The 14,679-nt window shown below is 40.9% G+C and overlaps 1 protein-coding gene across 1 annotated transcript; it reads right to left on the bottom strand.

Annotated features, from left to right (window-relative positions):
• Positions 1 to 110: 110 nt before the first annotated feature.
• On the bottom strand, positions 111 to 13,267 carry LOC134862030 (glycoprotein endo-alpha-1,2-mannosidase-like protein). The gene is made up of 4 exons (XM_063879688.1): positions 12,075 to 13,267; positions 9,256 to 9,365; positions 1,962 to 2,038; positions 111 to 1,076 (listed from the first exon to the last, which is right to left on the bottom strand). The coding sequence occupies exons 1-4, from the start codon at positions 12,583 to 12,585 to the stop codon at positions 440 to 442; spliced, it is 1,335 nt and encodes a 444-aa protein (XP_063735758.1). The 5' UTR covers positions 12,586 to 13,267; the 3' UTR covers positions 111 to 439.
• Positions 13,268 to 14,679: the final 1,412 nt, after the last annotated feature.

The raw sequence follows: 14,679 nt of genomic DNA, 5'->3' as shown, positions 1-14,679 counted from the left end.
CTCGCTGGTAAACGGGAAAATCTGTGTACAAAAACGGTGTAACTCAGTTCGACAAAGTGTCAGGGTGTAGGTCAATCCATGGTTACTGTTCTCTTGGTGTGTTTGTTTAGTTTATTAAGTTGCATACATTTTTTTTAAAAGAGCAAGAGACTGCCGACAAAGCCTTTCAGAACTTCCCCAGAATAACCTTTTATTACAGCTTTACCCAAAAACTCAACCGGGACAAGTCGCACTGAGGACACAGTGTCCTAACCTGCCAGATTAGCATGTGTGCACAAACGTATGCATGCATAGAAACTCGCACATCTGGCCTTGTTGAAGGTTATAGCATGTCCTTATGCACTCACATCTCAAAGGATCCATCTACATTTATATCATCCCCCGTCTTTTGTTCTATCACTTCACCATAGCATGCCGTTTCAAGTCTTTCTGATAAAGCTCACATGAGCCACTGCTGCTTCTCTTTGTTGAACTGCTCTGCCCAGCGGCGGGTCAACTCCAGGTAGTGATCGGGTCCATGTGGCTGATAGTCCAAGTAAACACGGGTGACTGTTTTTTTGGGCATCGCTCTCTCTATCTGCGTCCCCTCGTGCCACTCATTAAAGGAAGTGATGGTGACGATTTCTGGCCTCGCATTGAGTGCCGCCTGCTGGGCCGTCTCATAGTACCGACCGTTCACCCTGTTGCGCATGTTGTGGTTGTTCCACGGCCGGATGCTAGTGTCGATATAACCGGGTCCAACGCTGGGGATGAAGATGAGATTGTTGCCGTCACAGAAAGCCTTGATTGCCTTCCAGTTCTGGTGAGAAGAACCGAAAGAGAAACCGTTGGAGGCGAAATAAGTGTACATGCCATCAAAGCCCCCTGCGAGGATGTCATGCTTGTGGCGCTCTTCCACAATCAGGGCGATGAAGATGGAGTCATAGGCTGAGTCTCGCACACTGTGGGAGCCCGTCGGAGTCAGGAATTCAGACCAGGACTCTGGAGGAGTCAGGTACGAGTCGTAGATGTAAAAGAGAGGAAGGCTCTTTCCTGTGTTGGTAGTATACTTGTAGAAGGCTCCATGGTCACCATACCTTTTAAAAGACGACGGTAAAGTAGTTTGTTAGCGGTGACTTAATCAACAACTGAACTTGAATGTAGGATATGAAGTCAATGTTGGAAAGTGTTTATCCTCTGAGGAACTTGAATCATGTTTATTTTTTCTTTGGAATACTAAGAAATAAGAAGTCAATAAAGGTGGATATTATTTTGGGTCAGTCATACTAACCAACAGTACTTCATTTTAAGTTCTAGTTAACATCCAAAGGTTTCTAAAGATGGCAAATATGGATACACATTGGAAATTATGCAGACATGGAGATGCTTGGTAGATATGCTATTAACATTTTTTAGCTAAAATAGAGTGAATATTTGATTTGTATTTGTCCAATTGTATCGGAAATGTTGATGTTGGCTTGTATAGCTTTTTTCAGCTGCTGCCAAAGAGCTATATAGGGTACTAGGATGTATCCTCTGGGTATCATGAATAACCACAGCAAATTGCTTCAAGATGTGTTGTCATTGTATGAAAATGTGTTTCCCTAGCTCGTTAAAGTCTGTCGGAAACTGGATATCTTACGGGAGGCGTTTGTATCTCCCAGGTGCTCATTTTTACCTTTTTAGTTTTTTAATTCAAACTGGGACAATGCACACTAGTTAACATGGACACTTCAGTCCATCATGTAAATGTGCAAGGATAACCATACAGGCTCATTTTAATGTGCAGTCCCTTTTCAGAGCAACCTTGATACCAACATTTTTGCTTGAAAAAGTCATCCATAAGTCATGAAACCAGCCTTATATAATCACAAATGCTTTCTAAAAGTATGTCTGTTCTGTAACTGATGTGTCTTTAACTGCATGAAATATGAATGACTTTCTTTTGAAAGTTGAGTCATTGATGGAGAAGTGCAGCCTACCTGTCAATTATAAACTTGATGTTTTCGTGCACACTCTGGTCGTTTCGTCCTCTGTAGGTTTGGATGTGAAATGCAACCTAAGGAAGGGAAGCATGCAGAGAGAGAAAAACACCTTGTTAGTTTTTTTGAATTTATTATATAAAGTCCATTGCCTTAAAGAATTCAGATTCTAAGGGGAGACTTCTCATAGGTCTGGCCAACAATGGCAATATTAATCTAGTTTTAAATTAATGTTTGGGAAGTTGCCAGGAAAGAAATCGCTCAATAAGATGCACACTATATGATAGCCAAAGGTAGTGAGAGCTGATCTGACTGCAAAATCGTTCTCCTCAAACATTGGTTCAGTCTTTCTGACCTTGTGTTTCACTAGAGTATGGCATGAAAACAGATGTCTGGTTTCTCTGTGCTAGAACCATGTTACACATGACCATATTTACATGTTTTGTAAAAAGCTGTGAATAAGACTGACTATAGCTAGGAGAACAGCATACCACAGTTGCCCATTCAAGCAGATCCTTTGAGACAGGATGTGACAAAAGAACTATGTTTTTAACCGCTCCATTTTCGTGATGGATTCTGTCCTTATGTAGATGTTTTTCACCCTAAGTGCTGCCGCTCTGGGGACTTTTGTTCCTGCCTTAGCAAAGAAAACGTGTATTTGTAATTGATGAACAAACGCAGCTAGGGAACAAGGGACCTGAAGTGACAAGTACACAAAAAGTGCTTGAGTTGAATATTTCAAGGAATGGCCAGAGAATTCAGAGAGTTGAATAATGCATGATCAAAGTGAAACACGTTTCTCCTCTAGCAGTGGACACCCATGGGGAACAATGTGAAGGAAAGGGGCTTTTTAACATGCTGAAGGCCTACAGTAACTAAACGGATGCGAGATGTCATCCAGTAAGACACTTTGCCTCTGTTGTATACTCCTGATGAAAACCTAAAGAAAGTCTGATTATGAACAGTGTTTTGCTTCAACTAGTATAGGACTGATTAGGCATGACATGTTTGACCTGTTGAAAATGTTAAGTGGTCACCAGAGGTATTGCACTTCATCCTCAGAGGGGCGTGCATGTGTTAAGCAAATCTCATAGGAATCAATTCAATAGTTGCAGAAATATTTCACTTTGCAAAACCATTACATGTCTGCTGGTGGTGCTCGAATCAGAGTAAAGGGATCAACAGTCTTCAAGTTTTTAAAGGGGCCCTATTGTGCTTTTTAGGTGATCCCTTTCCTGTAGTGTGATATATAGGCTTGTGTGCATGTAAATGGTCTGCAAAGGCTCAAATTCTAAACTTCCCTCCAGAGGTAGTTTCTTTCATCTCACCAACACATTGTGCATGATAGGCTAAGGGACGGGACCTCTTTAAGCTGTTGACCAATCACAACATAGCCGGCCAGCCAGCCAATCAGAGCGGACTGGGCTCTGGTTTCAGACAGAGGGTGAAAAGAGGTATATTTTTTAACAGAAGAGGCACAAAATACAAATATTATTCCTGAAAATGAGCAAAGTAGGGCCCCTTTAACCACCCACCGCATGATTTCCACTTTGAATTTCATGGCAATCCATCTTATAATTATTGATTTCTGTTAGACAGGATAGATCAGCACACTCACAGATAATCTAAAGGATTATAACATCATTTTCTAAACACGCAACATGTGAGTCAGACGTTACATCGAAGTCGTAATAGTGTGCCTGTTTGCTAAAATGTTTGTTGGGAAACTGTGTTGCAAACATGCAACAGCATTAGTGTTTCTCTGCAGACTGTTAGCTTCATTTGCTGTCGCCTAGAGCGCTAATGGTTAAAAGTGTAGTTTAAACAAAATGTTAAACTGCAAATGTCTATACTTAAACTGTCAAGACTGAAGGCTAGAAAAACAGAACCGCTTGTGCCACTAATGCAGATGCTAAGTGCTTTTATGCACTACAGAGCAAATATTTTGATGGGTTAAGATGCACTTTGCTGACAAAATATCAATTTGAAGAAAAATATAAGGAATATCCTTGGCATCCTAGTAAACCATAGCCTTGAAACCGTGTTTATGAAGCCATAATACTCTATTCTCTCTCTGGGAATTTTGAGCAAAGTAAAGGCATAGCCAATACAAACCTATTTGGAAAAAGGTTTTAGCTGATATGAAACCATATAATTATCATTCAGAGAGGCGGGAAAAAGCTGCTATGTCCTGATCACAGCAGCAGAACGCAGGCCACTAGAGAGGCTCATTTTCCAAACACACTGGCCCATTACTCTGTGGTAATTTAAAAGTAAATGAGACAGAGTAGACACATTTAAATACCTCATAAACATTGGCGGTATGAGCCAGAAACAACCCCAGCCTGATACATGCTGAGCAGAGAGGAATTTAGTGCCATGTCATGCAGAAAGCACTAAAGGAGGGATGCGAGCCAACACAGAGATAGAGCTCCAGTTATAACAATTAGATCAATTTCCCAAAAGCTGAGCAGATTTTTTTTACAAGAAATGTCTGTTTCACTCAGTGGTCAAAGAACGTGTGGATGATGCCGTCCTAGGGCACCAATGCCCTTTTTCCCCTGTGTACATGGCCTACTTACTGGATAGGACTTTTATAGCCCCTTAGGGTGCAAATTGTTCAGAGAGGCATACTGAGTCATGGGACCCATGATGCACATTTCCCCTCTGCTCCAGCTTCCAATCACCCCCCGCCCTGTCCCCATCTAGCCGCCCCCACCGTCCCCTGGGCAGAAGGACTATTTCAGATCCTCTTCAGTCTGAGGTTGAGCATCAGCTCTGCTGTGGAGGCTTCATGTGATCCGCTCTCCAACTTTGGTGTTCAAAAAAACAGAAGCTGTGTGTGTGGGTGCTGCTGAAATACTGTTCAACTTACATAAGAACAAGTACATTGCTCTATTGTGGAGCATTACCCAACAAAAAAAAAGCAGTGTGTTTTTAGCTCTGTGCTGTGGGACTGCCTGTATGATGGAAGTTGGATTTGTTTTTTGGCGAGATAGCTCTGCTCCTGTTTCCAGTTGCCTCAATTTTAACTTCTGAGCTTGCATTTATTGGTCAACATTGTTCCAGCTTCTAAAACTTGAGAATGTTTGGGTTTTTTCCAGTCTTGTATACGAGCAAACTGAAAACACAATACATTTGAATAAAACTAGCATTGTGAATACATCAATCAAACTAAAAGAGCATATTTAACTATTTCACATCTATAGACCATACAATTGATCCGTAATTAAAGGCAAATGTTGGGAGCTAGTTGCAGGCCTGGTTAATATGTGCTCTCAATCCGAATGTGCATACTGTTAAATAAATACAAGCGATTCATCTGGCCATGAATCTTGGAAAGGTTAATGCCCCATTGAGTCACAGAAATCCACTGTAAGGACTCATTCAAATGCTGCGTAGCAGTTAGTTAGGAAGACTGCCATTCTCAGATAGCAGGAGACGAATAAGACTCTAAAACAATGGATAAGAAGGGAAAGGATATTGGATGGAGAACTGAGTGTGTATGGAGAGGCATCCTATCCCAACCCTTTTGCAGTAAATAGATTTCTTTTTTTCAAGGCATGAATTATGAGAGTTCTGCCTTTGCCTCATCTCTGTTTCATTTGCTAATCTTTTTCTCAGTGACATTATGGGTTTTTTTCCGTATCATACCAACTTTCCAGGGGCCTGCTGTTTCAAAAACAAAACTGCCCATGCCTTCTGACAAGCATTTCTAGTAGAAAAGTGGCTGGTTGCCACTTTTTGTCAAAAAGCAGATATGTGTTTCCTGAATCCTGATCTGATATATTTTTGGCTGTTGCCACTGTGGGACCATCTGTCATCCTCACTTGGGCTTCCCTGCCTCCTTTTGGCTCGCCTTTTAAGTACACAAGAGCAAAGACATTACTTAATGTTGTTGCTTTAGATAATAATAACTTAGCCAGCATTTGACTGAAATGATGCTAGAAGAAGAATTCTATATGTCCGTCAGTGCAGTGCTGCTGCAACCATGCTGCTGTACACAGACACAACATATTCTCTTTCTCTGCTCTGCTGTGACTTTTCCACATGCTTTCATAAGACATCCCTTACTTCCTTATGTCAGTGAGGTCCCTGAATGTGAAGTGTATTTGTAGAAAGCATCGTTCTGTCTTTCCACTCGCGCTTCCTTGCTTTTTATGAAAATGTCGTGCATGCTCGGTCACTCATGAAAATAAAGCATGGCATTAAATTCAATCTATTAGCGTCTCTCCTGACAGCATTATGTGTATAACCTCATCAGCTCAGTGTTGCATGTCTAATCCAGGGTTTCTTGTGTTGCCCTTGCAGAGATACATTATTTGTCTGCCTGCACCCAAACAGGACACTAAACAAATGCAATATCAAGTCTGACAGACGGGCCTGACAGACTTACTGCCTCTCATCAGAGTTGTTTATGGGGAAGACAAGGCCAATATGTGGCAAACGCAGCGGGTAAATAAATTATCTTTAGCCTCACATCAGGATACAGACACTGCCGTCATAATAAATTACGTTATCGTTTTTCCAGTTTGCTTTGTAATTAACCTTGCTAACAACTTGAACAGGTTGTAATAACTTGTTTACCTATGTCAGTGGTTTGTTGTCCCTTTCACTAAAATAGGAACATAAGAATACAATTGAGTGTGAAAACTGCTGACTCAAGCACAGAACTATGATTTATGATTTGTTATTTTTGCTTTAAAACTTCTTAAAACCAATAATCAAATCTTCAAAAATACTGACGCCTAACCTTCCAGAAATTCTGACGCGTTGATCTTGTCGGTTGGCTGCTTTTTTATTTTCCCTAGACATTCAGTGTTTGGCGCAAATGCTGTTTTTGAATTATTCATGGCACCTGCTTTTTGACATAAGAAAACTCTTACACGCCTGTCTCTCTTATATGTCATTTCAAATTCCTACAGAAAGCTTCTGAGTAGCTTTAAATATGCACAAATCCACATGATGTATCTGTTCTAACGCTAATTAGACATCATTTTTAGGGGAAAGTCTTACAAAAAAAACACCTCCAACTCTGATCACTGTGTCATAGCCTCTTATCTTTCGTTACACTTTCCCTCTTTCGTTATGTAGGGAGGCTCTGACGTGAATTGTATCGCATTACCAGCCAGCTTAGCCTGTAAATGTTTAATAAGGCCCTTGATACAGTGACAGGAGGCACATAGGCCAACATGGGGGGTGGTTATTCCCTTCAATGTGCCATTTTCCAACCTAATTGGCAAATTGGTCATGTGGTTTTGCAACCCCCCACCTCTCTGCCCTGCTGTTCTCTGCTCCCAAGCTCATTCAATCCTCACTGAACAACTGATCCAGCAGCTATTTGACCTGTTTTTTTCTGTAATTCTGGAGATGTCACTGCAGCTGGAAACAACAAATCACTAAGAAGCACAGATAGCTTTAGAAGAAGCACCACACCAGGTTTAAAAATTCTCAAACGTACTAACTTTCTAAAAACAAACCGCAGCTTATGTATACACACCATGTCTGCTTTGAGATTACTACCATGTGCAGTGTTAAGCTCTCTGCTCACCTCTGTAAAGCATCATTAATCCTTTTCCAGCCCCTGTGTCACTGTGCTCTTAGTGAGATACATGGATGGAGAGATATTGGACAGACGGTCATATTTACACATCACCTGGCAATTATTTAGAGAGGAAATCATAGGGATCTCTCCAAGCATTGCCTTTGATGTTTATAACGTCGCTTACCAGACAGCACATTGTCTGTCGAAGATGTTGCCTTTTTTTTTTTAGGTTGTTTAGTTTGTTGTGTTTGAAAGTGTAAACTAAAAAGCTGAGTTACTGTGGTTAATGGAGTTCCTCAAGGCTCTGTGCTTGGCCTACTTTAATTTTCTCTACATGATTTAGGTTTTAATGTGCATTGAACTAATCATAGCTATGCAGATGATAAGATGTTTATCTGTGGTTCTTCCCTACCAGATACACTTAATAAATACAGTCAACCCTTAATATGTGGCTGTCTGTGCTCACTCAACTCCATCTAGTACTAAACTGAATAAAAGCTCACTTCTAATCTAACTCCCCTTGCTAGCTAACAATGTTCTTTTAAAATGCGGGCCTACGAACATTCTGATAATTGCTACAGCTAAGGGGAAGACATCGTACCATGTTACTTGTTACAATATTTAGATATTTGGCCTGATGTGTGTCTTCTTTGAAACAACCTGAGACTGAAGTCATCACGTATTTAAATCATCCGTTTTTTCCCTTTTCATTTTTTAAGCCATTCTGAGTCATTTATATTCCTAAAAAGATCCTCTCTATCACTAAGAACATATGTATACCGTATGTCAGTAAGACATAAAGCTCTGTCTGTTTTAACATTTTTTTAGGCTGCTTTGAATCTGTTTTTGTTGTTATCTGTCTTCCTGGGTCTTCATGTAAAAGAGGCTGGTTTGATGCCTTTCACCTGGTTATACACTGCCCGGACAAAAAAAAAGGGTCACAAGCCTGTGGGGGCTGTGCTATGATCTGGGGTTGCTGCAGTTGGTCTGGTCTAGGTTCAGCAACGTGCCCAAAGAATGAGGTCAGCTGACTCCCTGAATATACTGAATGACCAGGTTATTCCATCAATGGGTGTTTTCTTCCCTGATGGCACGGGCATGTTCCAAGATGACAATGCCAGGATCCATCGGGCTCAAATTGTGAAAGAGGGGTTCAGGGAGCATGAGACATCATTTTCACACATGGATTGGCCACCACAGAGTCCAGACCTGGATTGGGAATCTTTGGGATGTGCTGGAGAAAACTTTGCGCAGTGGTCCGAATCTCCCGTCATCAATACAAGATCTTGGCGAAAAATGAATGCGAGATGGAAATAAATGTTGTGACAGAAGCTCGTGGAAACGATGCCACAGCGAATGCGTGCCGTAATCAAAGCTAAAGGCGGTCCAACGAATATTAGAGTGTGACCTTTTTTTTGGGCCAGACAGTGTATAAATGTTAAATAAATACAAATATAAAGAAAGATACAATTTGGAATACCCGCTGCCAAGCCCATTGCAGCATTACTAATGGAAAACCAACTTTTCTTTCACAGCTTCTGATTCAAAATTGACAAATCATTGAAAAATCGACACTCATTTCCCTGTGACAACTTGCAGTGTGTGTACAAACTGAGCTGAATTTCATGACTCACAAAGGATTTGATTCATTGCTCTTCATCCAGCGTTGGACTCATCCCCCACTTCTCCCGTATCTGACGCATACAAACTTTGCAACACACTCACTCAAAATGTGCTGATGACTTTTACCTTGAGGTTGTGTCTATACGCAGCATCCAGTACAGATGGTACCAAATCCTCAGTGGGTTCCCCGTGGTCGTCAGCAAAGCCAGGAGGATACCATGACAGGACCAGGACCCCTGGAGATGCACAGAAACTCATGAGTCTGATCATTCTTTCTCTACGTAAGACAATGGTAATACCTCATAGAGCACCTACTGCTGAGACACTATATCCAAAATGCAAATTAACCACTAAAACTTTTATCTGAGGCATTGTTTTAATGATGTATGGATTTCATGCTCATTGTAAAAATAAAAAAGAAATGCTGACAATCCTGTGGGGAGAAACCTGAGCTGGAAAAGGTTTTGCTTTTATTAATCTACATGCAGGTTCTCATGCAGCCCTTTACACAGTATTACATTTGAGACTATTCAATATTCAGTTGTGTTTTTACTGAACACGCTGGGAGCATTCTGCCCTGTAATCCTTTAGGGTAATTACAATCTATGGGTAGTTATCATGTTTTATAGGACCAGACAGATTCTGGTAAAGTGTGTGATGTGATGCTGTAAGCGTGGATAGAGTATATGATTGTGGATCCTAGGGTACCAATATGTAAACCCATCTAAAAGGAGCGAAACGTCACAAAGAGCAAAACGTATCTCTTTCTGGTCATTTTGGGTTTCTTTGTGGCCATTTTGAAACTCTTCGTGCTTGTTTATCATCTCTTTGTGGAGGTTTTCCGACTCTATCTTTGTTTTTGTTGGTTAATGCTCTTATGCTGTTGATGCATTAATAATGAGACCTTTTCTGACATAGGAACACTCTTACCAGCCCGGTGTTTGTTGTCCGTAACAAATGTTGACATTTGCTTCAAATAGAGCCTAAGTAGGCCAGTTCAGTAATTCATTCATGTGGAGGGTTGATTATTTTTCAGAATGCCTACTTTCCCATCACCCACATCCAGTGCCTGATTGATGAACACGAACTGTCAACTTTGAACTATTTATTTTGTTTTGTTTTAGTGGCAATCTCTCCACGCAGTTTGAGTTTATGACGGCTCATAAATTCCAGTAGGGAAAAGCGTCCTTATGCTGAAGAAACATATTGGCCACAATGGTTGCTTGCTCCTAAAAGGATCTGGCACATCAGATATGCACTAAGAGCTTATTCATCCAATTTAGTCCAGCAGTGGCTCAGTCAGTAGGGGCTTGGACTGGGAATCGTAGGGTCGCCGGCTCAAGTCCCCGAACAGACTTGAAAATATGGAAGATGGACTGCTACTTGGAGAGGTCCCAGTTCACCTCCTAGGCCCTGCTGTGGTGTCCTTGAGCAAGGCACCGGACACCTCCAATCCTCCCTCCCCATTGCTCCCCGGGCACTGCACAATAGCTGCCCACTGCTCCTAGTACTAGGATGGGTTAAATGCAGAGGACCAATTTCAGTGTGTGTGCTCTGCTGTGTGCATGTATGTGACAAATAAAGAGGGTTTCATCCTCCGACTCTATCTATCTGTATGTCTATTTTTTCTATGGGACTATAAAATTACAATACCCAACTATGTCTGTGTGTATTAGGAATATGGCCGCTGCTATTCATTTTATTTATGGGCCTTCTGAAGTGGTGGGGAGTCAGTCAACAAGCCAAATGGAAGTATTTAGAGTTTGGCAGGCTGTGGTGTCGAATTAAATTGATTGTTTTAACTAAGCATTGTAAGCCAGCACTCCCATGATCCATCTGTCAGGGATGGTTGGCCTGGTCATTATCATGCATGGTGTACAATAACCTCCTGAGCCGCAGGACAGAAACATCAGGGCCTATCATGTGTAGGCTGCAGACAGCTGGATACACCAGGCTGTTACTCGATACCAGGCTGCAGGACTTTTCTGTCTCTTAGGGATGCCATATGTGTTTTTGATAAGACAATAAACAGATTGAATTTCACAAGATTTCAAATACGGCTTCTGAGCGTTAAGTTCTCAATATGCATAAAAATGTGTCTTTGCACTATTCTATTTCACAATTTTATGTCTATATTTCTATTATTTCTTGAGTATAGTATGTTTTGTTGTTGAAGGAGCCTGAGACTTAAGGTTTTCATTGTCAAAACTACACTATAGCTATTTTGTATCTGACAATAAAGAGGTTAAAGCATTTAAAAGGGACTGAGTAATCATTTTCATGCCTTACACATGTTGTATGTTATGCGTAGTATATTGCACCCAGATAACTAGACACGTTTAAATGTACATTATTTAACTCCCGTTGAACATCTTAAAGCTCTATGATCATGTGTTTTATGAATTTGGATTTTTTTTTTGTTAGAAATGTATTTTTCCCTTTGTGTTGGTTGTCTGGTTATGCTAGTTGTTTTACTCAATTGTGTTCATTAAATAAGTGATTTCAAATAGAAATGATAAGAGAATTCTGATGAAAAGCATAGAAGTTAAACCATACACTCCATTCAAATCATGTTAACTCTTTGAAATGTTGACTTTGCCATGAAAGTAATTAAAAATGTAAAGCATTTAGAATCCTGATATTACCCAGCCCAGGGATATGCTGAAAAATAGATAGGAAGGGTAGTCTAGACACAACGTAGACTTAGTTAATATATATATATATATTATTAACTGTGGCTTTTACAGCCATAAAGGTTATCCCTGTGCTGCAGAAAAAGTGCAGCAGCAGCAGCAGCAGATATTTAAGGACTTTGAGCTGAGCGGGTTGAGAGCTGTCCACTGGATGTGGTGCTGAAATGTGTAATACAGGCTAGAAAACACTGCTCTTTCTTTCTCTTTTCAAGAAATGCAGGGTGTCCGTTGTTTCTCTGAACTGTAGCCTACCTGCAGCAGATGCCCCGATCTGCTCCATGTGGGACTCCAAGACGTCCGGGTCCCTCGAGCTGTACGGATTAAGTTCTGGGTAGAAACTGGAGCCGATGTCCTCGGGTGGCATGTGTCTCCCTCTCGGGTAGCTGGAAGCTACCTTGATGTCCCAGTGAGGAACCAGTATGTGGTCCCAATGAATGTATTTACCGTCCAAGTTTGGGTTACCGTACCAGGTGTAGTAAAAAATATGAACGTCATAAAATATAGTTCCCTCGGGTCCGGAGTTGGACAAAACTGCTTTGGTGTTGCTGGCTCCCGGTTGGGCTTCACCAGTGGGTGCAGTGCCATCACGGGACACGGATCTCCGATCCATCTTCCCCCCGATCATCGGCACGAGCTCCACGCCCGGAGCCAGATCTGAAAAGCCGTCAGTGGGCTTCAGGGTCCGCAGACCCATCATGGCTCCAAAAATAAAAAGCGTAAAGAGAAACAGGGCTATGCAAGCTTTCCTCCGTAGTCTTGCCATGTTTGTCTGGAGTATCAGAAGCTGAAAACTGCGTGGATGGGAGCTCAAATAAACCTCTCTCTTTACTGCTTCTATCTCCTATAGCTCACCACAACCTACGAGCTACTCTTCAAAGTGCCTTGCATGGTAACTGCAAATGGAATATACTCTTGAATGAATAACCAAAACAATCTGGCTACATGGTTGCAGTCTAGTCGCAGCAGACTATCTGACGCAGTTCGTTTTTAGATCTCTAACTTTCTTCAGCAGCTTCATGGTTTGCATGCTGCTAAACTGCGTAGTGCAGCCTGTAAGGAAACTCACTTTGCAAAGCGTTTGTTACGCACTTCAGAGTGGGAATAAACACGTTTATCTATGACTTGGTTTCCCTTCAGTTCATGAAAGACTTTCTGAAAAATGTAGGATCTAATGATGCATCCGGACAGAAGTTATCGATGCTGTTCTCATCAAAACGCCACACTCACTAATCTCCAAACTGTCACCTCTCCAGCTGGCTGCAGAGTCCCACCCAGTAGCTGATCCCGCACCAACGACCGGTGTTGAGATGCAGACTTTGATGCTATCCGGTGATGCTCTTCGTTGATGCTGTCCGGTGATGGTGTCCGGGGGGCTGTCCATCCTCCGTGGTTGGTTAGTTTCTGCTTCACACAGTGCGTTTAGGATATCAAAGAGGCGGGGCTCGTCCGATCTCTGTTTTGCTTTTTGTAAGTGGCTGCAAAACCATGCGCTGACACACATCCATAGAAAAAAACATATGAGTGTTGTCTGCCCGTCAGCTATAGGCTATAGTCTTTATGTCACTATGACTTTAGCAGAGACTACTCTCTTTACATGACACACTGTCAATTATGAGATTTGGTTTTAAAGTTCGATCTCACGTTTTTGTGTTGACTGCACACTGAGTTCAGAGTTATACTGACATCTAGTGGTCAGTTCGTAAAACACAACGTTCACTTCACTGTGCTGCCTTCAGGTACGGCCGGGATATCGATCTCTAAATGCTGTGATGAGTTTAATATACAGAAGGATAACGGAAGTAGGCAAACTGTGTTGAAATCAACTGGATACTTTCAAATAATATAACATTATTTGATGTTTTTACAAATATTTTTGATCGAAATCATTCTTTTTTTCTTAAATTTCATTTATGACTACTGGCATGACACCGTGCTGAAGTTTAGAAGGATTTCTGGAAGGTAACATGTCACCATAAAGTCAAGGACGTCCTGCGGTTTTCTTTCTTTCACAGAGCCTTAAGGAAATCAATGTGAGTTTAAGAAAAAAATGGATTAATTAACAAGAGACAGTCATCTTTGCTGTTCATAACTCTTTACACCTTGGCTGGAGTCCAGCAGTGAGATCTTGGCTTCCGGCCAGAATGATCAGAGGCAGCACTTCAGTAGCTACTGACCCGTCCACTAGTAATGATCCGGCTCATGATACTTCATTAGATTGTATTCTTATTGTCTTGAGAAGTTAATTCAAGGCATACAATGAAATATATTCATGCAACCGACGTTATAAGTGTTTCTATAGTGCTGTTAGGTAATTAAATCTAAAATAACTAACATTTTGTCGAGCAAATTGTTGTTTTTGGAGACATAAAGCATACTACCAAAAATGTATAATAAGGTAGCATTAATATACAGCTTTTATCTAGCTTTTATAAAGGGAATAGATTCAATTGATCGCTTCTCTTTTAACTTGTTACTGTATTGGTTAGTTTAAATTCACAGAGGAAACTGCAGGATCAACACGACATATTTATAATATGCTAATCATTTTGTCACATAAAAAGACCTTTGGTCATTTAACATTTCAACATCCCATAATAAAATTCTATAGTTCCCAAACTGATAAAAACGACTTTCTAGTTAAATTCAGTAAAATCTATGTTGTCTTGTGTTTGTATTTGGCTGAATAACAAACAAGTATTTATTCCTACACTTTTAATAGTTTTCTCTTGTTTTAGCTTAACTATTTAGGCTGTTTATAAACACATTTTATGAAAAGATATTTGTGTATTTCAGAAAATGTATTGGAAACACTATTTAACGCATTGGTATGTTGCTAAGCTTTCTCTGAAATACTTTT

This window comes from Eleginops maclovinus, chromosome 3 (assembly GCF_036324505.1).
Source record: "Eleginops maclovinus isolate JMC-PN-2008 ecotype Puerto Natales chromosome 3, JC_Emac_rtc_rv5, whole genome shotgun sequence".
Lineage (NCBI taxonomy): Eukaryota > Metazoa > Chordata > Actinopteri > Perciformes > Eleginopidae > Eleginops > Eleginops maclovinus.
This window is presented reverse-complemented; position numbering and strand designations above follow the sequence as displayed.